A 26,455-nucleotide genomic window follows, 5' to 3' on the forward strand; every position below is an offset into this window, starting at 1 on the left:
CGCCGCCTAACGACATCACCTGATGTCCACCCACTTTCGCTAACTCCACCCAATGTGTCCACCCACTTCCAGCCAGCACGGTTCAGCGCGGTTGTAGTCGAAATGCAACTCGAACAGCCCCGCTCAGCTCGACTCAGCACGGCACGGCTCAGCCCGACTCAGCCGTGTTGGTAGTGGAAAAGCGGCATAAGCCTCCCCCTTGGAAAGCGCGTGGTCTCGGGTCGGTAGGACCGCGCCTCGGCCTGGGATTCACAAACAAAGCCCCCCATGACAGCATTGTTCTGCGCCTAAAGATTTAATGTGATCCATACTATGGCACTCATTCGCTTTACAAAAATGTGTTTTGTTTCGGTCAAATTCCATTGAGAATTCCTCCTTTTTTCAAACAAACAAATACCTGAAAGGGTAGGTCCCTGCCAAATGACCAGATGGTGGTTGCAGCATCAGATTAATTTTCTTTGTGAGAGCTTATGGTAATAGATACTGGTGAAATATGAACTGATAAAATTTTGGGGCTGTATTCTGTGTATTTAATGAACTAGGTCAGAGATTCTCAAACTGTGGTACGCCAAAGAATGACTTAATTAAATATAAATTTAAAAAAAAGTGAAATACTATCCATAATATCTGAATGGATGAAAATATCTTATCAACCGATGACAAGAAAATGAAAGGAAATACAAATTAAGTTAATAATTTTAAAAAGTTTGCAAGTGCTTCTGGGTAGCCATACGTAGCGTACGTACGCATTCCCGCCGGTTCCGCTGACAGACGGTTATCCGCCATTGGTAGACTAGGCTGTGATGGGAAAAGGTGGAGGTGGCTTTGCTAATTATGACTAGTACGACAAAATTACTGTCGTGGCTTAAATCCGCGAATGGGAGCGTGGATCAGGAGAGAGGGAGAACTGAAGAGGACGTGTGTGAGCCGAGCGCAGACGCTAACGACAGTGGCAAAACCAGCCCCAGAACTGCTAGCAAACGGCAGAAACCAGTGAGGAGGAAGTATGACGAAAAATACATAAAACTGGGATTCATTTGGAGCGGGACAGAGGAGCTGCCCAGGCCGCAGTGTGTCGTATGCGGCGACGTTCTGAGCAATGAGTCCATGAAACCATCGCATCTCAAACGGCATCTTACAACCAAACACACAGCACTAAAGGACAAACCAATGGATTTTTTTTTTTTTTATGAAAACATGATGAACTGAAGCAGTCCAAGTCCACCATTCTGTCCTATGGTACACCCGTAGCCAAAGCACAGGAAGCTTCATATCGTGCCAGCCTCCTGATCGCCAGAGCCGGTAAGCCGCACACAATCGGGGAACTGCTGTGTTTGCCATTAGCCAAAGAGATGACACGCATCATGTGTGGAGAGAAAGCTGCCAGAGAGTTAAACTTGGTGCCGCTTTCAAATGACACCGTGTCAAGGAGAATAAACGACATGGCTGACGATGTTAAAAAGACACTGATTGAGCACATTAAGAACAGTAGATATTTTGCCATACAGCTTGATGAAACTACAGATGTTGCAGATTTGGCCAATTTATTGGTTTATGTGAGATATGAATATTTAAGTACAGTACAGTTATTTAACTTTTAAGTAGATTTTCATTTAATCTTTAAGAACTGTCTTTTAATTATTTTAGTACAATGTTTATTTCACTTTTATGTGCAATTAATTTTATTTGATTCATTATTTAAGGACAGTGTTTTATTTTCCTATATTTAAACACAGTGTTACTTCAAAGTACTGTGTGTAATGTTACAGTGGCCAACAATATTAAATATACTTGTTAAATAAAACCTCCGCCTTGTTTTTAATGAATACTTAGGCCTACTACGCTACTGTATTTTAATGTTGGTCATTATGGTGGTACTTGGAGAGCCAAGTATTTTCTGAGGTGGTACTTGGTGAGAAAAGTTTGAGAACCACTGAACTAGGTCATTTTGAAAATTACTGAAATTAGACCGGAATGTAGCCCCTAAATTCTCGCCAGGTATTTTTGGGGATTTAAATGCATTTTTCTCAGCTTCTAGGCTGCACAGAGGTTTGAAATTTGGTAAATTAACTTTCTATATGTTGCTAATCTGGAAGGAAAACATAGATCTAGATCAGGGATGGGCAACTTGCATGATAAAGAGGGCCACAATTTTTCATCACCACCATCACAGGGTGGTGATGAACTTCAACTAATCAGATATGAGAGAAGTTACAAAATAATTTTAAATTAGAACAAAATATTTGTATATTCTTATGTCTGTATGTTTATTGAACCAACATACATTTATTTAATATTTTCCGCATTGAAATGCATTTTTAACATAATGCTCGTCTTGTTAAACGACAAACACAAGTTTGTTTTAAAAGAAACAAAGTGCAAAGGGCTCACATTCAATGAGGCACAAAACTAAAAAAAAAACAGCGGCCCAACATTAAGTGCAACTCAATGAGAGAGGCGCACAATAGACTGGATATCACTGTCAATCTTTGTGCATCCAATCCTCATCAAATGAAAAAGAGCATCATCCGTGAGTCTGTTCCTCTCTTTTGACTTAATGTGCTTCATTGTTGAAAAGCTGCTCTCACAAATGTAAGTGCTCCCAAACATGCTGGCCATTGACAGAGCAAAATCTCTGAGGAGTGGAAAACGTGCCTCTGGTAGCAGTCTCCAAAATGAAATTCCCCTCTCATTGCGCTTTGCTTGAAAATACGGATCTGACTGCAACTCGCAGAGTTCGAGCTGCAGTTCTGATGGTTGCTCGCTGACAGCAGCAGAGACGGGGTCCGTGAATAGCGCAGTTCGTGGTTTCATCAGTGTTGTAACGGGAGTAACGCGTTACAAAAGTAACGAATTACTGTAATGCATTGCTTTTTGCAGTAACGCGGTAATGTAAGGCATTACAGAAAAAAATTGGTAATATTTTACTCGGTACAAATGTCAGTAACGCGCGTTACAATGCATTTTTAACCTGGAATGAAGTGTTGGGGTTTTTTTCCTTCATACAAATTCGCCAAAATCACGCGAGATCAGCAGAGGTGAAACATCCGCACAAAATGTTTCACTTCCTTTTCCTTTAGGCGAGTCAGACAGGAGAGAGAGATGCGTGAACCTGCAGCTGATCTAATGGCGGATAGCACATTCTCCAGATGGGCACACGCCCATTACTTTAAGTTTGTGAAAAATAAGGATGTGAAGAACATCGTAGTCAAATGCACTTTGTGTGCTAAACCTAAAGAACGGTCCACTTCCCGAAATAGCACCAGTAATTTAACTAAACATTTACAGAGGTGCCACAGTAACATGAAGTTACACTCTAAAAAATAATGGGGCCAGTACCGGTTCTTCAGGGCGATGCCATAGAAGAACCTTTTTCAGGGCTTCAAAGAACCGTTCATGCAACAGTTCTTTAAAGAACCATTTAAACCATTTGTTTGAGCAGTGAAGACAGATTTGTGTAAACATAGCCTATGTGCATTGACCAGCAAATGGTAAGAGAATGCCAGGATCTGAAGAACCATTTCCAATGTGAAGAACCTTTTGTATAATGTAATGGTTCATCACAGAGTTTTGACTCTCCATGGAAACATCCAGAGATTTGAAGAACCACTGAAGCACCTTTATTTTTTAGAGTGTAGCAAGGAAGCAAGCGGAGGATGAGAGTGGCGATAAAATCACAAAGCAGCCAAAATTAACGTTCTGCCGCTCTGAGATGCTCCATCAGCCTCCGGAGGTGAGGAGGCTTGTGGCGGAGTATGTTGTTGAAGATATGCTGACAGTTTGTTTACATTTTTGTCCTGTATAACTGAGGTTTTTTCTGGTCGGAAGTCAGACTAAAGTGATCGAGCTGCCTTTCCTTCGAGGGCTAATAGGCCTAAGCACTTCAATATCATTAAAAGCACTTTGATTTTGTTATTTCTAATTCTGTTTTTCGAAATGTGACTGGGTCGCCTCATATAGCTAATAGTCATTGTCTAGCTGTGATTTAAAAGGCTTGTGGGGTTTTTTCAGGCCAGTTTTATTGTAGGCTACGATTTGCCATAATATGTTCATTTTTGTTAAATTTCTGAAATGGAGTCATATCCCTTAGGGCTAATCTTTTTTTTTTTTTTTTATGAAGCATAAACTATGCTTAATGCTGTAAACTTGAAAACAATAAAGGCATAGACATGCTAATTTTGTATCCTGTCATATCTTTAGACATTACAATACAATACAGTTCAATTAATGTTAATATGAATAGGCCTAAAAAGTTACAGTATTTCTATCACAATTTGCCAGACTTTCACCTTTTGTCTGTTCTTGCGATGATTGTTCCTTGTATTGTGCCATGAGCCGTCACTGTGGCTATTAAATTCTAGTGTTTTTAACCATAAGCCGAGCTCAGTCAGATACCACATCACCTTCCACTGGATGTGTGATGAGCTAATTGAGTGTCTTGAGCTACATTTAGATTGCCAAATCCATACTTCCAGTTATTTTGGTGAGAGTAACTTAAAAGTAATGCAATAGTAGTGTAATGCCTTACATTTTAAATACAGTAATATTGTAATGTAACTAATTACTTTAAAATGACAGTAACAAGTAATAAGTAATGCAAAACAGTTTTGAAGTAACTTGCCCAACACTGGGTTTCATCACATGAAAATCTTGGAAACGATCGTTAAACTGCTCCTGCAATTTTTCGATGTCGGCCCTATACTTCTGAAGTAGTTTCTCGCACCTGGGGTTATCTTTTCACATCTCCTCACAAGTGGGAAAGCGTGCCAAATTTGGACGATGGGAAGAAAATCCTTCTATGAACAGGTCGAGTTTACACTGGAATGCGGTTATGTGTGCATACAGATCGCAAACAGTTTGGTCTCTCCCCTGCAAGTGTGTGTTAAGGTGTTTGAGATGCAAGGTGATGTCTGTCAGAAAGGCCATGTCGCAAATAAACTGTGTGTCTGAGTTTTCTGCAGTAGGTGCTTGTATCACCACTAACACTGTTCTCTAAGAACACTGGTAGTTCAGAGTGCAGCGCAAAAAAACGCTCCAGACACTTCCCTCGACTCATCCATCTGATCTCAGCGTGCATTTGTAAATCCCCATACGTGGCGTCCACTTCATCCAAAAAGGCAATGAACCTCCTGTGACAAAGGGACCTGTCCCCCCCGATGAGATTTGTTACTTTGGTCACTAAATCCATAACGTGGCTAAAGTTCAGTGTCTTTGCGGAGAGGGCTTCCTGGAGAGATAAAATGCATGGCATGTTAAAAAAAATATTTTTGTCCTGTCATGTCAAACTCAGGCCTACATCTCACAGTTAATATGAGGCTACTCACCTGATGTATGATACAGTGCAGTATAGGGCAGTTTACCCCGCTCTGTCGGAGGAGCCCTGTGAAACCTCTGTGTCTTCCCTGCATCGCGGGTGCGCCATCCGTAACAGTTGACAGTTTGTCAAAGCCACCATATCCACTTGCAACACTGTCAACGGCGTTGAATATATCGGTGCCCTTAGTCGTATCATGCAGAGAAACCAATTTTAATAGCTCCTCGTGCACTTCAAATGAACTGTCAATAGTTCTCGTAAAAATCAGTAGCTGGCTAACATCCATCACATCTGTACTCTCATCCAAAGCCAAGGAGAAGTACTTGCAGTCATGCATGACTTTTCTCAGCTTAATTTCGACAGGTTCGTGAATGTCAAAAATTCTGCGCGTCACTGTGTGTCAGGACAAAGAGACCGTTTCAAAGTGTTTAACCATCTTATCGTCACCAAAAGCTTTGGCCATTTCCACGGCGCACACCTTGACAAATTTCCCCATCTGACAATGGCTTCTTTGCTTTGGCAAGCTCAAGTGAAACAGCATAAGAGGCTTTGAGTGCTGATTCCTGTGTAGTTGTGGCTCTGGTGAAAAGTTGCTGTTGTTGGTTTACTTTTGATTTGAGGTCGGCTACGACAGCGGCCCTTGCAGCTCCAGTGTACTTCTCATATTTAACTTTGTGCAAGGTGTTGCAGTGGTGACTTAAAGTTGAAATCTTTCATGACTGCTATGGTTTCTAAGCAAACCAGACACATGGGTTTGCCTTTGAATTCTATGAAGAGATAATCTGCTTCCCATCTTGACTGAAAGGTATGGTTTTCTTGATCGAGTTGTCTTTTGTTTTGCACTCTCTCGTCTCTCTTCCTCGCTGAAGGGGGTAAGGCCCAGGGCCCTGATATTTGTTTGCATAGGAAGCGCCCTCTATCGGTCAACAGTGTAATTACAACTGTAAAAAAAAAAGGCCGTAGTTATTTTTTTCCCCTGATAATTAATAAATGATCTACGGGCCACACTGAGTAAGGAGGCGGGCCGCCAGTTGCCCATCCCTGATCTAGATCTTTCTATCTAGAAAATCCTGGCCATAGGTACTTTCTAAAAATGCTAAAAATGAAGAAAAACTCACTCGCGAGTGGGGTTTAGGGCCCTAAAAATACTAGAAAGCAAATGTATTCATCTCCTATCACTAGCTGGTCTTATTATAAACCAGATTGCCTGGTCACTTCTATAATGGGAGCTCTCTAGATAGAGTATTTACAGAAATATGGCAGATTCAATTCCATACCCCACAAAAAGTATCATATCTTTAAGACCCTGAATGGAAATGAAGCCCAGGGAGCACAGGTCTGCAACTCGGTAAATAGTTTCATTAATTCAGTCACTACAAACATGTGAAGTGTCCTCTTATTTGTGCATCATTCTCTTTTTTTCAATCCCAAATCATCCATTTTTAATGCCCTCGAATTTGTTGTTTTTGCTGTTACATGTACTCTACAGTTCACAAATAACCAGAGGTGGACAAAGAACCCAACTTCATTACTTAAGTCAAAGTCCAGATCCCACTGGTCCAATGTTACTCCGATACAAGTGAAAGTTCTCCAGTCAATTTTTTACTTAAGTTAAAGTACTGAAGTACTTGCTTTTAAAAATGCTTGAGTATTAAAAGTACATTTTCTGTCAACGCATCGTTATTATTGCCACAACGCTTACAAAACCTAATGCCGTTACCAAAGACAGAAATGTGAATTCACAAAATGAACACATGCTGTGGCATCATGGTGGTTTAACGTTAAGCTCGCTAGTCAGCGAAGCTCCACCTGACATGCTAGCGAACTCTTTTCAAACTCAAAATCATATTGGGTATCTGACGCTACTAGAAAAGAAAGATTTCTACATTCTGTTTATTTGGGAAGATTATGCTAAAACATATTTCTGAAAGCACTTCAGATAAGTTAACGTTATTCATGTTAGTGTAACTCTGTTTTTACATGCTAACTAACAGTGTCCAAGTTAACTAGCTGTGTGTAAACATTAGCTGTGGACAAGGCTACGGCAACTTGACGGGCAAATCCGTAGAAAGTCATTTGACTAACCAGACTGCATAGCTATTGCAACATTATCGCTAGCTCTAAAAGCACAGACAACTTCACTGCAAGCTTTCTCTTGGAATAAAACGTTTATCTCCCTCAATATGCTTCTGCAGGTTGGACGGCGAGTTTTTGTAGGCCGTGATGTGGTTCGTTTTCGGCAAACATTTAAAACAAAACAAATCTTTAATCTTTTCAGAAAACTGAACCATGGGTTCATGGGCGTGTGCATTCTCCAGAAGAACCGCCTCCTTCCATTCTGCCATCAACTGATCGGGTTAAATAACGCTGTTGAGAAATCACTGAACTTGATTTTATCCAGTCTATGGACGTGACGTGACCCTAGTGATTACTGATAGACTGTCTCAGTGTCACCCGCGAAAAAACCATCACGTTTTAGAAAAGAAAAGAAAAAAACCTCCACTTTCTAAGCTGCTTCATAGTAATGAGTAACGAGGACCTTGAGAGAAATGTAGTGGAGTGAAAAGTACAATATTTGTCTTTCAAATGTAGTGAAGTTAGTCATAAGTTTCCAAAAATAATAATACTCAAGTAAAGTACAGATACTCAAAGTATACTTAAGTACAGCACTCAAGTAAACGTACTTCATTCCTGTCCACCTCTGCAAATAACTATCTGCTTTACCATGAAAAAGTAATTTAAGCTCACAGATGCAGCACTCTCCTATTCATATGCTTGTCATGACTAATATTGGGTGTATTGTCTGTTTACAGTTGCATTTCTGACAGAGACTATATCAGTATTTATAATTTTCCATAGATCATGTATACACCAGTGTTTTAAAATACATGTATATAATTTATCACTTTTTATTTGATGCTATTACCTTTCTGTTTTCAGATCTGAGTGATCTTTAACATTGCTCCTGTTCAAAGATCCAAACTTATCGTCTCGAGTGTAGATCGTACTTGGAACAAACTTTTGGTGCTGGAACTCTATAAATAGAACTAACAGCTAGTTCCTTAATAATATTGACCAAAATGTGTTTGGTCCCTGCACCAGGCACAAATAGAAGGGCACGACAGTATAAGCTTAGCATTTGCAGAATTCAATGCTAATAACCTTTAATAACATCTGAGACTTCCTCATACAGAAAATACTAAATCCTTGACTGATCACTAATTTGAGTCTATATTAAACATGACTCCTCTAAATACACAACAAATTCGAGGGCATTAAAAATGGATGATTTGGGATTGAAAAAAGAGAATGATGCACAAATAAGAGGACACTTCACATATTTGTAGTGATTGAATGAATGAAACTATTTACCGAGTTGCAGACCTGTGCTCCCTGGGCTTCATTTCCATTCAGGGTCTTAAAGATATGATACTTTTGGTGGGGTATGGAATTGAATCTGCCATATTTCTGTAAATACTCTATCTAGAGAGCTCCCATTATAGAAGTGACCAGGCAATCTGGTTTATAATAAGACCAGCTAGTGATAGGAGATGAATACATTTGTTTTTTAAGGCCCTAAACCCCACTCGCGAGTGTGTTTTTTTTTTTTTCTTAATTTTTAGCATTTTCTGGAAGTACCTATGGCCAGGATTTTCTAGATAGATGGCTTTATGTTTTCCTTCCAGATTAGCAACATCTCATCTCTTTATCTCTAGCCGCTTTATCCTGTTCTACAGGGTCGCAGGCAAGCTGGAGCCTATCCCAGCTGACTACGGGCGAAAGGCGGGGTACACCCTGGACAAGTTGCCAGGTCATCACAGGGCTGACACATAGACACAGACAACCATTCACACTCACATTCACACCTACGGTCAATTTAGAGTCACCAGTTAACCTAACCTGCATGTCTTTGGACTGTGGGGGAAACCGGAGCACCCGGAGGAAAGCCATGCGGACACGGGGAGAACATGCAAACTCCGCACAGAAAGGCCCTCGCCGGCCACGGGGCTCGAACCCGGACCTTCTTGCTGTGAGGCGACAGCGCTAACCACTACACCACCGTGCCGCCCGATTAGCAACATATAGAAAGTTAATTTACCAAATTTAAAACCTCTGCGTAGCCTAGAAGCTGAGAAAAATGCATTTAAAAACCCTGGCGAGGATTTAGGGGGTACATTCTAGTCTAATTTAGTAATTTTTCAAAATGGCATAAATAAAAAACCTCTGGGTCTAGAAAGCTGAAATTTTGAAAACTAATTTAGATTTACATATATTTTCATCAGTAACTTCCACCATTAAAATAAAAATATTGCTACAACCAATTATCTATATCTTGGGTCTTTTTGGCTTGGACTTACCCGAAACATAAAATAACTGATCATGTGTATGAAAAAGGCTTTGGATGAAATGGCCATGGGATGAAATGACCTGTATTCATACTTGAGTGTCGGTAGAAGTGTCTTATCTTCAGAAAAGCCTGACTTTTTTAAATAATATGGGTCAAAACCACACATATCTTTGCTCGACTGTTCAAATCGTGGTAATACTGAGAAAATTCTGCATTGTTTACAGACACACTTTCAGCAGCTGCCATCCGAGTTGCTTTGTATATCCACCATCATGGTGGACACTCGTAACATAGCACATTTTAATCACACGGTTGCAAGTCATCTATCTCTAACCATAACCCTCAACCAGGGCTACACATATCCCACCTCATTCTCCAGTCTTTCATGTGAAGTGTTAGATGAAGCACTAGGTCTGGGTTTAATACGAATAAATACTGTTATGCGTCTTACTTGGTATATTTGCTATAAATATATTTTAGAAGTGTCAGATCATTCTTAAAATTATATTTATGCTCAAAGGACATTATTTAGTGTCACCAGCTGCATTTATTCTGTATGAAAATGTATCAGCTGTAACCCAAAAGCACACAGAAGCAGGCACTGCCACCCAGTACAGTAACAGGTGCACTTTATCATTCTGACCACCAGATGGCACTAGTGTGCACAGTGTTTAAAAGCTTCCAGTCAGGAACCTTTCATAGATCCAGTTGAAGGAAAGCTTTAGAAAGGTTCATTTTGACATCACTAACAGATCAGATCGATAAGATCGAGGAGGCTTCGACTCGCTACAGACACACTGCTGGAGTGAGATCTGGCAAAGTGTGTTTTGGCATTCCTATTTAAAGAGAGACATCTGACTGTAGACAGGAGAGCGCCATTAGTAATCAAGGGACTTTGAAGAGAGAAGGTCGACTAGAGGTCATGGTTGAGAATCAGGGCTGTTGTCCACATGTCCTATTGTCCTACTGCATGTGAAAATATTGTTGCAGATTGCGGTCCTAAAAAGGCCTTTAAAAAACCTCAAGAAACACGTGTTCAGACGCCACCTCACACATGTGCAGAAGAGACTCCACAGTACTTACCCACCCTGAAGATATAAACAGTTACTCATTTTTTAATAATCCCATGTTGCAAATATATACAATTAATAATTAAAACACGTTTGTAAAGAGTGAGAGTGAAATGGCAGTATATTGTTCTTTATGTGCAGTGGCTCAGTCTGAGCTGTAAGTAGCTACGTGGTTTAAATTCAGTTTTAATGTCCTGGATTGGTGTTTGGTGTAATCTGTAGAGAAAACTGTAGAACTTCAGCCACATATTTGTTCAACAAACTTGAGATCGTCATACAAAGTGTTTACTGCACCCACGATATTCAGCATCTCCTCACTGACTAATTAACCAAGCAATGACTTTTGAAGTGTGTGAAAGTGTCAGTCTACATGGAGGTCATTCATTCACTCCTCTATTCAGTAACCTCTTTATCCCGGAACACTGGGATACCAGTCACATACATGACATACAAAGTGGATTAATATTTATTTAACATTAAAAGGAACAGTAAATGACTTTCTTCCATAAAACAGCATCATTAATCACTGAACCACTGACAGCTAATTATACAGAACAATCATGAACATGTGCTCGCTGTATTTGGGGAGGCAGTTCAGTTCAATTCAGTTTGATTTGCATCGTGCTTTTAACAACAGACAGTGTCACAGAGCAACTTTACAGAAATCTGGAGCTAGATAATAATAATAATAATAATAATAATAATAATAAATGAAGGTTAAAATGAAATGTACATTGTGTTTTATATTTATAGTATAAACATGAGGCATGTCTCCCCTCAGCTAATATCTGCTAGTTAAAATGCAGTAAGTTTATGATTCGGAAGCTAAATGATGTGATTTAATAACAGGAGAACAGACACTAATCCCCACAGGCTGCACTGCATGTTTTCCTCTTTCCTCTCAGCCTCAGAGCTTCAGGTGGAGATGAGTCCTGATGAAGTGGTTGAGGGAAAGACAGTCACTCTCACATGTAAAATCACCTGCAGCCCGACTGTCTCCTGGTACAAAAGTAGAAATCTTTTATCCTCCTCCTCTAACCCTCTCCATCTGTGGTCAGTCAGTCAGTGGGATTCAGGTGATTACAGCTGTGCTGCACAGGGAGAAGATTATCGCTCCCCTGCTGTCACTCTTGATGTCCAATGTAAGTCCAGATTTATTCTTTCACTCATGAAACTAGCAACACAAAGTTGGTGCTGAATCCACATGTAAAATGAATCCCATCAGTAATGAAGCAGGAACCAGCAGCACAGCAACACAACAAGTCATCAGTTGATGTGAAGTTTCACTGGATGCATTCTGATCAGGTTTACACTGGACATGATTAACGGCTTTAGTCCTACAGAATACTGCAGAGAGAACTTCATTATTCTTTTACAGAAAAGATATTTAGATATGAACAGTTCACATCTCTCAGAGAGCCAACTCGCTCCAAAACTGTACAAGGCACCATGATGATAAATTAGCTGCTCATTAAGCAAACATGTCTCATTACATCATGTGTCAGTAATTAAAGTGGCCTCTCTCTCTCTCTCTCTCTCTCTCTCGGTATCTAGAGTTAAATGTGTCTGTGGGTTAAACCTGCACAATGCAGACAGACTCACAGACTTGCACAGCAGCTAACTGCAGACTCGCATAATTACCCACTAGTTTACTCGCATACAAGCATCCACATGGATCTGCATACTTACATACTCGCACGCTGGAATATTTTTAATTAGTACACACGTGTATTAGCATACTTTCACATTCAAATATTTTAACATTAGCATACATGTGTATTATCATACTTGCACACCAGACTAGCATACATGCTCATTAGTGTTCTAGCATGCTGAAATATTTGAATATTAGCGTACATGTACAACCCCGATTCCAAAAAAATTGGGACAAAGTGCAAATTGTAAATTAAAATGGAATGCAATAATTTACAAATCTCAAAAACTGATATTGTATTCACAATAGAACATAGACAACACATCAAATGTCGAAAGTGAGACATTTTGAAATTTCATGCCAAATATTGGCTCATTTGAAATTTCATGACAGCAACACATCTCAGAAAAGTTGGGACAGGGGCAATAAGAGGCTGGAAAAGTTAAAGGTACAAAAAAGGAACAGCTGGAGGACCAAATTGCAACTCATTAGGTCAATTGGCAATAGGTCATTAACATGACTGGGTATAAAAAGAGCATCTTGGAGTGGCAGCAGCTCTCAGAAGTAAAGATGGGAAGAGGATCACCTATCCCCCTAATTCTGCGCCGACAAATAGTGGAGCAATATCAGAAAGGAGTTCGACAGTGTAAAATTGCAAAGAGTTTGAACATATGATCATCTACGGTGCATAATATCATCAAAAGATTCAGAGAATCTGGAAGAATCTCTGTACATAAGGGTCAAGGCCGGAAAACCATACTGGGTGCCCGTGATCTTCGGGCCCTTAGACGGCACTGCATCACATACAGGCATGCTTCTGTTTTGGAAATCACAAAATGGGCTCAGGAATATTTCCAGAGAACATTATCTGTGAACACAATTCACCGTGCCATCCGCCGTTGCCAGCTAAAACTCTATAGTTCAAAGAAGAAGCCGTATCTAAACACGATACAGAAGCGCAGATGTCTTCTCTGGGCCAAGGCTCATTTAAAATGGACTGTGGCAAAGTGGAAAACTGTTCTGTGGTCAGACGAATCAAAATTTGAAGTTCTTTATGGAAATCAGGGATGCCGTGTCATTCGGACTAAAGAGGAGAAGGACGACCCAAGTTGTTATCAGCGCTCAGTTCAGAAGCCTGCATCTCTGATGGTATGGGGTTGCATTAGTGCGTGTGGCATGGGCAGCTTACACATCTGGAAAGACACCATCAATGCTGAAAGGTATATACAGGTTCTAGAACAACATATGCTCCCATCCAGACAACGGCTCTTTCAGGGAAGACCTTGCATTTTCCAACATGACAATGCCAATTCACATACTGCATCAATTACAGCATCATGGCTGCGTAGAAGAAGGGTCCGGGTACTGAACTGGCCAGCCTGCAGTCCAGATCTTTCACCCATAGAAAACATTTGGTGCATCATAAAATGGAAGATACGACAAAAAAGACCTAAGACAGTTGAGCAACTAGAATCCGACATTAGACAAGAATGGGTTAACATTCCTATCCCTAAACTTGAGCAACTTGTCTCCTCAGTCCCCAGACATTTACAGACTGTTGTAAAGAGAAAAGGGGATGTCTCACAGTGGTAAACATGGCCTTGTCCCAACTTTTTTGAGATGTGTTGTTGTCATGAAATTTAAAATCACCTAATTTTTCTCTTTAAATGATATATTTTCTCAGTTTAAACATTTGATATGTCATCTATGTTCTATTCTAAATAAAATATGGAATTTTGAAACTTCCACATCATTGCATTCCGTTTTTATTTACAATTTGTACTTTGTCCCAACTTTTTTGGAATCGGGGTTGTATATCAACATGCTTACATACTTGCATGCGAGAATATTTTTAATATTAACATGCGTGTATTAGCATACTTGTACACTAGCACACTCGTACATTCAACATTCATACACACATGTATATGAGCACACACACTATTTTAGTTTACCCAGTAACTTTTTCTAACTCTAACATGACCAAAAGAAGTTATAATTAATTAAAAGTTACTGTTTGTGATTTTATTTATTTTTTACATTTTTCAGTAATTTCACTGCTGTTACTTGTTAGGAAAATGAATGTGTTACTGCAGTAAAACATGAAGGAATGACGGCTTTCATTTTCTGATTATTAAAAAAAAAAAGAAAAACCTCTTCATACTGTGCAGTTTGTATTTCTATCTCTAGATCCTCCAAAGAGTGTCTCCGTGTCCATCAGTCCCTCTGGTGAGACGGTGGAGGGCAGTTCAGTGACTCTGACCTGCAGCAGTGATGCGAACCCACCTGTGGAGACCTACAGCTGGTATAAGGGAAGATCGTATAGAGGAAGAGGAGAAAACTACACCATCGACAGTATCAGCTCTGAGGACAGTGGAGAGTACAAGTGCTCGGCTAAAAATAAACATGGAACTCGGTATTCTCCTGCTGTGTCTCTGAATGTCCTGTGTGAGTTAATGATGATTCACTACAGTCCATTATGTAACTTCCTGACCCTCAGTAATCTGAAAGATAATTAAAAATGTTTCCTTTGTATCTTTTCCTTCTTATCTGTTTCAGATCCTCCAAAAAGTGTCTCCGTGTCCATCAGTCCCTCTGGTGAGATGGTGGAGGGCAGTTCAGTGACTCTGACCTGCAGCAGTGATGCGAACCCACCTGTGGAGTTTAACTGGTTTAAAGGAAGATCATTGAAAAGCAAAGAAAAAATCTACACCATTAGAAAGATCAGCTCTGAGGACCGTGGAGAGTACAAGTGCAAGTCCAGCAATCAATACGGAGAGAAATATTCTGATGAAATGACAGTAAATGTTTTGTGTGAGTGGTTGATTATGAAGGCGACTGACTGACATCCACTGAGCCACTGATTCTCACTTCAATATTCTTAACCTTCTGTTATTGCCCTTTTTTCAGATCCTCCTAAGAACGTCTCCGTGTCCATCAGTCCCTCTGGTGAGATGGTGGAGGGCAGTTCAGTGACTCTGACCTGCAGCAGTGATGCGAACCCACCTGTGGAGACCTACAGCTGGTATAAGGTGAATGAAAGCTCACCTGTAGGATCTGGACAGAGTTACAGCTTCACGTTGAGCTTCAGCAGCAGTGGATGGTTTTACTGTGTGGCTCAGAATAAATACGGGAATCAGAGAGCAGCTGCAGTGCCTCTCACTGTAAATGGTATTACAGTTATTATAACAAATAGCACTTGTAGCATTGATAAAGATGAATGAGTTATAGCTGACTAATATTTGTCTGCACACAGGGAGCAGAAGTGTCGTTCTGTATGTAGTTCTTGGAGTCACGGTTGGATTTGGATGTTTATTTGTCATCATTGGTGTTTTATTCATGTGGTAAGCATATGTATTTTTCATTAACATGTTTGACTTGATTAATGTTTGCAACATGAACCTTATTCATGTCACATTATTATCATATTCAGGAGAAAGAGGAGAGCTTCAGCTGAAGATGCCAAGTCAAGTCAGGCAAGTCAACTGCAACACTATGGATTGGAAGTGGCACAGTGTGACTTCGTGGTTTGATAGTAATTTGGGGTTGTTTTTTTTCCCATTCCTTTTTGTGTGTGTGGTGGTTTGGGAAAACCCATTGGAATTCTGGAATTTGCAAAGATAATGCTCTACCTTTGATAGAAGCCATTGGGGAAGCCATGGCCTAATGCTTACAGAAACAGCTTTGGGACCAAAAGGTTGCTGGTTTAATTCCCTGGACCAGCAGGACTGGCTTAAGTGCCCTTGAGCAAGGCGTCTAACCCCCAACCGCTTCGGCAAGAGTGATGGTGTACCTTGTGTCTGATTAGCCAAAGAAAAACTGATGATGTGATTATCAGTTCGGGCATTGAACCTGACCAACTGAACTGAACTTTGATAGAAAATTAGGATATTTTCTTCACTAAACATAGCCAAAAACCAAAAACGCTTTTCAAGTAAAGCTGTCAGACAATTTTTGTCTCGCCTGCATAGCAGTTTTGAGAGACATAGCGGTCACTTTTCCAGACGTCTGTCTGTAAAAACTTTGACATTTTCGAATATCTCCAAATGTAAAGGTGATCCTGTGCCCATACTGCATATGCATATTCGCCATGTGGAGGGCTTCTACCCCAGAGGTGAATTTTGACCTTTGACCTATGATGAAAAATTTGACAAAAACTTCAACATTTTCAAATATCTCCAAAAGTAATGAACTGTATGTAATGAAGACCACATTTTAACATCCACCCTAAAGACGCCTTCTCCTCCAGGTTTTTTTTTTAATGTGGACTTTAATCTTTTGTCTGAATGCAATGTGAAATTGTTTGCTTGCTTCTGAGCAGGCGAAACTTTGCTGTGCTTCTGGTTTTCATTCCAGCCACTATAGGTTGCTCCAGAAAGTTCACCGTGTTCTGATGTTTCAAAGTTGGTTTTCTGTTTCTTTTTTAAACCTGCGTTTAGAAGTATGTATACCCGCATGTCCAACTAACCATTGATATTTTTAAGGTTGTACACAGCTATAGGTACACCAAAGAGATTAGACACTAGCCAAGGTCCATCATGACCTGCATAAACACACCTAACCACCTACATCTCTAACCGCAAGATGATTTGATCATTAATTATCTGTAAAATATATTTTTCCCCACTGTAGGAAAATACCTACAGCACCGTGAACTTGAGTGGTGCAACCAACAATCCAACACCTGATCCAAATCTGGTCAATCAGGATGATGTTCAGTATGCAAGTATTCAGCACCACAGTGACCCCAGGAGGGCAGGAAATTCAGTGCAAACTGCTGACTCTGGAACTGCTGAGGAGGTTCAGTATGCTACTGTCCAACGCCGGCATAACCCAGTGGCGGAAAAGAGTGAAGATGATGATGATCAGTATGCTAATATCAGGTTGAAATCGCGCTGATGCTGCCTGCAGGTTAAAGAAACCAAAATGATCAGAATGTGTAAGTCAGTTCTTTGGCCACTTCAATATAACTTCATCTCATTAAATATTTGTACAAACTAATATCGCTTCATCTAGTTGAACACTAGCACTTTTTTTTGTGTGTGCAGGTTTTCTGTTCCTGCATTTGAAGATTTGTCCGTGATTTCCAGCGGTTGAAGCAAACAAAATTCCAAGCTTCTGTTTGGGACAAATGAGAACTGAACATTTATCCAATTATAGGCAACAGAAACTAAAGCTAAAGAAAGAAAACAACCAGTTGGTTGGCTCTAAATCACCTCCATTATTTTAAGTGTTCTACATTTTTTTGCATGATTATTTTGTCGAGCATTCCTCCTGAGATGCAAAAGAAACATCCCGGATAATTGTTTTAAGGACTCCAAACACTTCGCTTAACAGAACCAAACCACATTTCTGTTTTGGATGCAACTTCCAAGATAACCTAGAAAATCTGTTACCTTGGGACGTCAATCAGGTTTTACAAAAGATTACAACAAATACTTGGGAATAGACGTTCTTGTGTTACTGCATCATAGCTTTAATGCAACTGCAAGCATATGACTGTACCACTTAAAGATTAACATATCTTCTCTTAAACGGGTATAACTTACAGAAAACTTTCTTAATCGATATAAAATTCTATTTTATGTTAAATTGTACAAGATTTTTTCCTCTCTGAAATGCTAAGCTTTCAGTAATGGCAGGCAGTAAGTCGAGCAATTGACAGCATTTACTTTTAAGAATTTGCGCGTAGTTCGCTTTTAATAATGCAGATTATTTGTATATTAACTCCCTCCCAGATTGTAATTAACCCATTAATCTGATTTATTCACAATTTACAATTACACACTCTGTGTCCAAAACTATGTGGACACCTGACCATCACACCCATTTGTGGTTCTTCCTCAAACTGGTACCACAAAGTTTGAAGCACACGATTGTATAGAATGTCTTTGTATGCTGTCGCATTAAAGGTAGACTGCCTTTCAGATTTTTCAAGCGTGGGTCATAAAAAGAATTTTCCGTGACACTCAATTATTTTTGTTTAGTGGACTGAAAGTTACTGAATTCCAAATCAGACTTCCAATTTTTAGTTTTTTTAATAGAACAATTAATGAATTTAAGGCCACATGGCCCTAAATTCTCTGCTTTTTTTCCTGCTTCACCATGACCCAGTTCAAGACACTACATCACATGGTGGGCTTTCCCCATTCACGCAAGGCATTGTGGGCTACAAATTTGAAACAGGAGAGAAAAATGGAGGACGTGAGTGTGCGAATGAAACGTGAAAGACCAACTACAGTAACGGAAAGAAAGCAAGAAGAAAAGATGTTATGTTCTATATGAAGGAAAGGAAACGCAGGACTAAACTAATAAATATCGGTGCTCAGTGAGTACCTCGGTATGATCAGCTGTTCGTTTAGCGACAGAATGATGGAACTGTCAGTGCACTCTCAAAGGGAAACCTGTAGATGGCAGTAATGTGACACTATGGATGCCAGCTGCCGTAAAACCCAAAAGAAGAAGGTAAACTTGCGCATGTGCACACGGACTTCCTCTGTCTGCTTGACTGCGCAAAGCAAGTGATTTTATGCATGTTATTTGCTTTAATCCCCTCAAATTAAATAACTTCCCAGCCACAGAATGGCCTGTTTTTGTTTTTTGCGATATTACAGAAATAAACATATCACAATGACCAAATTTTAGAGGGAACTAAATTTCACTGATTTTATGAAATCAAAAGGTCGTTTAGCTTTAAAGGAACAGTCCACCGTACTTCCATAATGAAATATGCTCTTATCTGAATTGAGACGAGCTGCTCCGTACCTCTCCGAGCTTTGCGCGACCTCCCAGTCAGTCAGACGCGCTGTCACTCCTGTTAGCAATGTAGCTAGGCTCAGCATGGCCAATGGTATTTTTTGGGGCTGTAGTTAGATGCGACCAAACTCTTCCACGTTTTTCCTGTTTACATAGGTTTATATGACCAGTGACCATGAAACAAGTTCAGTTACACAAATTGAAACGTAGCGATTTTCTATGCTATGGAAAGTCCGCACTATAATGACAGGCGTACTAACACCTTCTGCGCGCTTCGACAGCGCATTGATACGGAGCTCAGTATCAATACGCTGTCGAAGCGCGCAGAAGCTGACAAAGACAAACAAACAACACGCATGACAAAAACACAGATTATCTGAACATGAACAACCACTAAAGGGTATGTAAACTGATTGTGTTAGATCAGAACTGATTAAGGTTAAAATGACTGAGGTTAGATTGGCCTTGATATTGAACATAGGCCAGAACATGTTTGTATAAAAAAAAAGGTAATACAAAGTGCATTTTAACAGCAACATAAATAATAATAAAAAACAAACAAGAACATTCTTAAGTAAAACTGTAAAGTGCATTTTTTTTGAACCTTTGAACTATATAAATAAATAGATTGTACTTGCTGAAGCACTTTGAAACACAAACACACACACACACACACACACAAGCCTCTTTCTCTCTCCTACAGATGGCACAGGAGAAGTGGCATCACACAGGTAAGTTATTTACACAGTTATTTACACAGTTCTCCTCTTGTCCAACTCCGAATCCAACACACATTTAAAGCGTTCACCACATTGTTAAACCCAGAGGTGGTTGGTGGATTTCCTAGTGGATGGACAGTAGGAAAATATCTTCTGGGTGCTTCCAGCCACTTTGTCCTTGGAAGGTGTGTACCTCTTCCGCTGTCCACCACAATTAGGCACGTGGCAAGCCCCACATGGCCGCGAGGACATGTTCGGCATGAATGCCTTGACTGTTGGTGCAGGAGGTACAAAGCTCTGGCTGCACGATGGGCCACGAAACAGGACGGAGGGAGCCTTGCGGTGTGGGAGGAGAACCAGCAGTATGGGTGCTGCTGACACAGGGGGTGGTCCACAGGTGGGCGCAGCAGGCTTTGCCTGGAAGTGGGTGGACGCAGCAGGCCCTGGCAGAATGGGGGTGGGCGCAGCAAGCTTTGGCCGAGTGGAGGAGGACGACGCCGTGGGCTGAACGGGCCGGTTCACAGGAGGCACAGGCTCTGGCTCTTCAACAAATCATCTGGAAATACAAAATACACATGTAATGAGTATTGATATGACGTGTGTGCTATTTGCTTTCCACAGCCAACAGGTGAAACAAATTGCTTATGACAACTTACCTCCACTTCTCACCACGCCTTTTTCCAGCCTCGTGATGAACGTGCTGGTACTGGACCTGAGGCCGGTCTGGCGGTGGGAGGGATGTTGGCAGCGCAGGAGCTTCCGGGAACGGTGCGTCTGACAGCACTTTCAGGTGAGGCGTCACCTTTGGCAATACCGTCGCCCTGTAGTTGGCCTTTTTCTCCTCCCTGGCAGCGAAGGTCGAGATGGACTTGTCGCACACGCTGCACCGATGTCTAGGCTTCTCCATGTTTCATCTGGTACAGTAAAACATAAATAAATGAGTAAAACTAAAAGCAGATGAGGGCTTAAATACATTTTTAGAGACCCTGCAGACCTCGTAAAAGTAGTAACCAAAAACAGCCCATTCATTCATCACTTTGTTTTTAGCATGCAAATCGCGGTTGACATGTTTACACTTCTAAAGCATATTTTCACATCGAATTTCAACTCCACACTGTTGTAACACCATCTCTATGGTCTTAAGAAGTGAGCTAGAGTGTCTGATTACGTTTCTGAAGTATTTCCAGGGATCGTCAGGTAATGTTAATTGGTTCGGGTCAGGTAATCGTCAGGTAATGATTGGTAGCTCATTCATTCATTTTCAATGCATTTAGCATGCTAATCGCGGTTGATATTCTAACGCATCTAAAGCATATTTAAGCTTTACATTTGGAGTCCACACAGTAGTAGTACATTCTTCAAGGTCTCAACATGTAAAATCAATAGTCTGGTCGCATTTTAAACGCATTTCAGAGAGATCGAACCTAGCAGCTATTAGCCTAGCCACTTGGTGACAGAAAATTAGTGTCAGTACGGCGCTAACGAGATATCATGTAAAACCTTGAATATCAGGCAAACTATTCAAAAATATACTGAGTTTCATTCATTACTTAGCACATAATTATACCAAACTTACCTGAGAGTAAAAAAAAAAAAAAACAGTCCGATCGGTCATCAATAACGCCGACCCCGGAGTAGCTAAAGATGGCTGCCAGTATTTTCATAACGCAGCTCAACCTGAGCTCAACCGCGCCGAGCAGTGATGTCATGAATATTTTCCGATCCTTGCTCAATGATTGGTCTGTTGAGCGCTCAGCTCTGCTCAGCGTTGCTCAACCATTGGCTGATCGCTGCTCAGCTCTGCTCAGCATTGCTCAACCATTGGACGGCTGACGATCGTTTAGGTACTTGGAGGGGAATTTGCTTGGGAACACCAGGTACTGTATTGCAGAGACCGCCTCAAAAAGTCTCTGCCTCCCGCTGCCTTGTGGGACAGGCTTTTAAGCCAAAGGCTAAGGGTGAGGTCCCTGACAGAAACCTCCCGGACCGCAGTTTCGGAAGGGCGCTTGATACTTCTACTCGGAATATCCTGACGGCCATCTGCTGCAGCGGCGTGCGGGCAGCATAGTCGTCTTACTTTGGTATGCCACTGTGTCAGCCTTCACACTGTCAAGAGTGCGGATCACCCCCCGCGCAGGGGCTTCTTCACAATAATCAATCACGCGCAAACCAGGTGTCTGTTTGGTGGTGTTGAAAAGTCCAACCGGCGATGGATGCGTGGCGAGTGGAACAGGGATGCGACTCCTGGGAGTTCCTAGTCACAACTCTGCACGATTGGCGGTAGATGTCATGGGTCACTAAGCGGCTGGAAAAAGGGATGAAGTCACTTCTCGGCAGCGACATCTATGATGGAGCAACCCTCTTTAGGATCCACTTTGCTCCCCCCTTTGGGGACGGGGCTAGAAAAGGTGCCTCAAAAATAGTTCATCCCGACTCTTCCTGGCTGGGTTGCTGCGCCCAGTGGGTCATCCCCTAGCAGTAAAAAAAGAAAGAAGAAAACCCAGAAAACAAAAAAGAAAAATCAGAAGCGCCCACCCCGGTGTTTTCTCTTCGCGACTTGGAACGTGAGGACACTTACAGATAGAGATGATTGTGACCGCCCAGAACAACGCATGGCTTTTGTCGCCAGGGAGCTTGCTTGCTTTCACATGAACATTGCTGCCCTGAGTGAGACTCGCCTTGCGGATGAAGGGCAGCTGAAAGAGGATTTAGGAGGGTATACCTTCTTTTGGAAAGGTCTACCACAGGATGAAAGAAGAATACACGGAGTTGGTTTTGCTATAAAAAACAATATAGTGAATCAACCGGAAGAAACACCGATTGGAGTGAATGAGAGAATCATGACACTCCGCCTGAAATTTGACGACAACCAAAATGCGACAGTTGTTAGCTGCTGTGCACCTACACTAACCTCAGACGATGATGTCAAGGAGAAGTTTTATGAGGATTTGGAAACCGTCATGAAAGCTATCCCGACTACCGATAAGATTATTTTGTTGAGGGATTTTAATGCCCATGTTGGCAGGGATGCAGCGCTCTGGCAAGGAGCCATAGGAAAGGAAGGTGTCGGCAATGCAAACTCTAATGGTCACCTTTTGCTGACATTCTGTGTGCGGCACAACCTAGTCGTCACTAACACGCTTTTCCGCCTGAAACACAGACATAAAACTACCTGGCGCCATCCATGATCTAAGCACTGGCATCTCCTGGACTATGTGATCATCAGAGCAAGGGATAGAAAAGACATGAGGTGCACCCGTGCGATGAGAGGTGCCGACGAACGTTGGACAGACCACAGACTAGTCCGCTTGTGTATGGATATCACTCTGGGGAACAAATTCCGAAAAACCTCCAGGCCTGTACGGAAGAAGTTAAACACACTGAAACTGAAGATTCCACTAGAAAAGGAAAACTTTCAGACTTGTTTAAACGAAAATTTGCAGCAGCTTATCTCTACCGATGTTGACCCTGGCAGTGTCCACGAGCACTGGAGCTCGCTGAAATCTGCTATTATCGAAACATGTACCCAAACAATTGGCACTCACAAATGAGTGAATGAAGATTGGTTTGATCAAAATGATCCTGAAATCCAAGAGCTTTTGGACCAGAAACGTCGTGCCTTCGTATCTTGGCAAGATGATCATGATAATTCCACTAAACACAAGAAATTCTCCTACCTCAAAGCTAAGGTGCAAGTTCGCATCAGAGAAATGAAAAATAAATGGTGGTCTGATAAGGCCTCCCAAATTCAAGGTTTCACCAACAGTAACGACATGAGAAGTTTCTTTCAGGCCACAAAGGCGTTATATGGACCAATAAAGACTGGCCTGGCTCCCCTGAAAGCGGAAGACGGCTCACTGCTCAAGGACAACGCATCAATCATGGCAAGATGGAAAGAACACTTTGAAAAACTTCTGAATCGTAAAACCACAGTTACTGCAGAGACTATAAGTCAGATCCCTCTTCTTCCTGAAAGAACTGAACTTGCTGCCCCGCCGAGTCTCCAAGAAGTTGCCCAGGCTATTATGAGCCTGAATAATAACAAGGCTTATGGACCTGACGGCATCCCTGCTGAAGTGTATAAAGCTGGGGGGCCTGCCCTAACCACTCAACTGACAAAGTTTCTTCAACATGTTTGGGAGGATGAAGCTCTACCAAACGAACTAATAAATGCGATGATTGTTGTGTTATTCAAAAAAGGGGACAGATCAGACTGTGGTAATTACCATGGCATCGCACTGCTGTCTCACACCGGCAAGATCTTGGCAAGGGTCCTCATCATTCGTTTCCAACCACTTAGCGAATCGATTCTTCCAGAATCACAATGTGGCTTTCGACCAGAACGTGGCACAATTGACATGATCTTTGCGGCCAGACAACTGCAAGAGAAGTGCGTCGAGCAGCGGCAGCCCCTGTTTATGGCCTTCATTGACTTGACCAAAGCTTTCGATTCCCTGAACCGTGAAGCTTTGTGGAAAATTCTGAAACAGCTGGGCTGCCCAGACAAGTTTCTCAAGATGCTACGATTGTTGCATGACGGCATGACTGCCATTGTGCTGTACAATAACTCGGAAACGGACGCTTTCCCCATTGTGACCGGTGTCAAGCAAGGTTGTGTCTTGACACCCTCCCTTTTCAACGTCTACCTCTTCGCGGCCATTGTTCTCATCAAAGACCAACTCCCCACCGGTGTCACAGTCAGATACCGGTTTGATGGAAGTATTTTCAATTTGAGCTGGCTCAAGGCAACCACAAAAGTCCAGAAAATAAAAAGGAATGACCTACAATATGCCGATGACTGCGCCATTGTAGCCATGTTGGAAAAGGACCTACAGGATAACCTCAATCTCTTTAACTCAGCCTATAAGCTTCTTGGCCTCCAAATGAACAAAACAAAGACAAAGATTTTGTTTCAACCTACTCCTGGCCAGCAGGCTCCCATGGCAAATATTCAACTAGATGGGGAAACACTGGAATCTGTTGAACACTTCTGCTATCTCAGAAGCATTCTCAACACTAAAGCAAACATCGATGACGAAGCTATTCACCAACTTGGGAGTGCATGTGCATCTTTCGGAAAACTTCGGAAACGCGTATTTGAGAACTGTAACCTCAAAACTGACACGAAAGTAATGGTGTACAAAGCTGTGGTCATACCAACCCTCTTATATGGCAGCGAGACATGGGTGACATATCGAAGACACCTCAAAACCCTGGAGCAATTTCACCAACGCTCCCTATGAAGAATTCTTGGGATCTCCTGGAAAGACTATCGGACAAATATCAGCGTGCTGGAAGAAGCAGAGAGTACCAGCATTGAATCCATTGTCATGAAGAACCAGCTACGCTGGGCAGGGCACTGTGCCAGAATGGATGACACACGTCTCCCAAAACAAATCTTCTTTGGAGAGCTTGAGGTGGGAACTCGCTCTCAGGGAGGTCAAAAGAAGAGATACAAAGACACTCTGAAATTATACCTCAAAAAAGGAAAAGTCGAGCCAAATGACTTTGAAAGTCTCACTTCAGACCTCTCCTCCTGGCGCCGGGCAACTGCCAAAATAGTCGAGACCTTCGAATCCGAATGTATAGACGATGCTGTTCGAAAGAGACAGGCCCGAAAAGCAAGGCAGCAAGCCCCAAGCAGACCAACTCTTCCAGGAGGAACAACCTGCCCTAACTGCGGCCCCACATGCAAATCGCGAATCGGCTTGTTCAGCCATATGAGGAGCTGCAACAACTAACTGTGAATGAACGACATAGACAATATCTCGCCATACTCTCCGGAGTGGCCGTTACTAATGCCGCTTTTCCACTACCAACGCGGCTGAGTTGGGCTGAGCCGTGCCGTGCTGAGTCGGGCTGAGTCGAGCTGAGCGGGGCTGTTGGAGTTGCATTTCAACTACAACCGTGCTGAACCGTGCTGGCTGGAAGTGGGTGGACACATTGGGTGGAGTTAGCGAAAGTGGGTGGACGTCAGGTGATGTCGTTATGCGGCGCAAACAGTGACATCAGTGACCTTTTAAGCGGTAGTCTCACAACCCGGAGAGTAAACAATAAACATGGAGGACATGGAGTCGTTAGTGTTGCTGGTCTTGGTGCTGTGGCTTGTTGTCACCGACAACGCCAACAGATACTGGCAAGAGTGTATAGATGAGGCGAGGCGCATAAGGCTTCAGAAATTCTCGTAATTCGTAATTCTCCTTCTTCCGGGTTTACGGTGTTTACAGATCCCAGCGTGCTCGCGGGGCGTGTGTGGGCATGTGAGGACACTCCTCCTCACCAATCAGTGCACAGGGGAGTGTCTCCTCACGCCCCTAGCCTCACTCAGCTCGGTTTGGCTCACTTCAGCCCCACTCCAAAACCATGCGAGTTTTGGGGGCTGAGCAGGGCTGAAGCTAGCTGAGTCGTGCTGTTCTTAGATAGTCGAAACGCGAGCCATGTCGGGCTGAAGTGAGCTGAAAAAGGGTAGTGGAAAAGGGCCATAATACTTTGCCCTCCACTTGCCTGAACTATATCAAATCGGAGACTCTTCAACATCCTCAGCCTCTATGGGTGGTAAAAGAGAGCAACTGGACTTGCTTGAAGATTCTTGAA

At 42.0% G+C, this 26,455-nt stretch overlaps 1 protein-coding gene and 1 long non-coding RNA gene across 3 annotated transcripts in view; one reads left to right on the forward strand and one right to left on the reverse strand.

Moving 5' to 3' along the window:
* Positions 1 to 18,682, forward strand: part of LOC132866420 (B-cell receptor CD22-like) — a 38,411-nt gene extending 19,729 nt beyond the window's left edge. For both annotated transcript variants that reach the window (XM_060899181.1, XM_060899180.1), the window contains exons 4-11: positions 11,638 to 11,874; positions 14,577 to 14,834; positions 14,946 to 15,200; positions 15,297 to 15,557; positions 15,643 to 15,730; positions 15,820 to 15,862; positions 17,019 to 17,325; positions 17,435 to 18,682. In XM_060899181.1, coding sequence (XP_060755164.1) covers positions 11,638 to 11,874; positions 14,577 to 14,834; positions 14,946 to 15,200; positions 15,297 to 15,557; positions 15,643 to 15,730; positions 15,820 to 15,862; positions 17,019 to 17,285 — 1,409 coding nt within the window. In that variant the 3' untranslated portion in view covers positions 17,286 to 17,325; positions 17,435 to 18,682. The remainder of the gene's footprint in view (positions 1 to 11,637; positions 11,875 to 14,576; positions 14,835 to 14,945; positions 15,201 to 15,296; positions 15,558 to 15,642; positions 15,731 to 15,819; positions 15,863 to 17,018; positions 17,326 to 17,434) is intronic.
* On the reverse strand, positions 18,406 to 26,094 carry LOC132866426 (uncharacterized). The gene is made up of 2 exons (XR_009650569.1): positions 20,518 to 26,094; positions 18,406 to 20,417 (listed from the first exon to the last, which is right to left on the reverse strand). It is a non-coding gene; the product is annotated as an uncharacterized LOC132866426 (long non-coding RNA).
* Positions 26,095 to 26,455: the final 361 nt, after the last annotated feature.

The sequence above is a fragment of the Neoarius graeffei genome, chromosome 18, assembly GCF_027579695.1.
Source record: "Neoarius graeffei isolate fNeoGra1 chromosome 18, fNeoGra1.pri, whole genome shotgun sequence".
NCBI classification, from domain to species: Eukaryota; Metazoa; Chordata; class Actinopteri; order Siluriformes; family Ariidae; genus Neoarius; species Neoarius graeffei.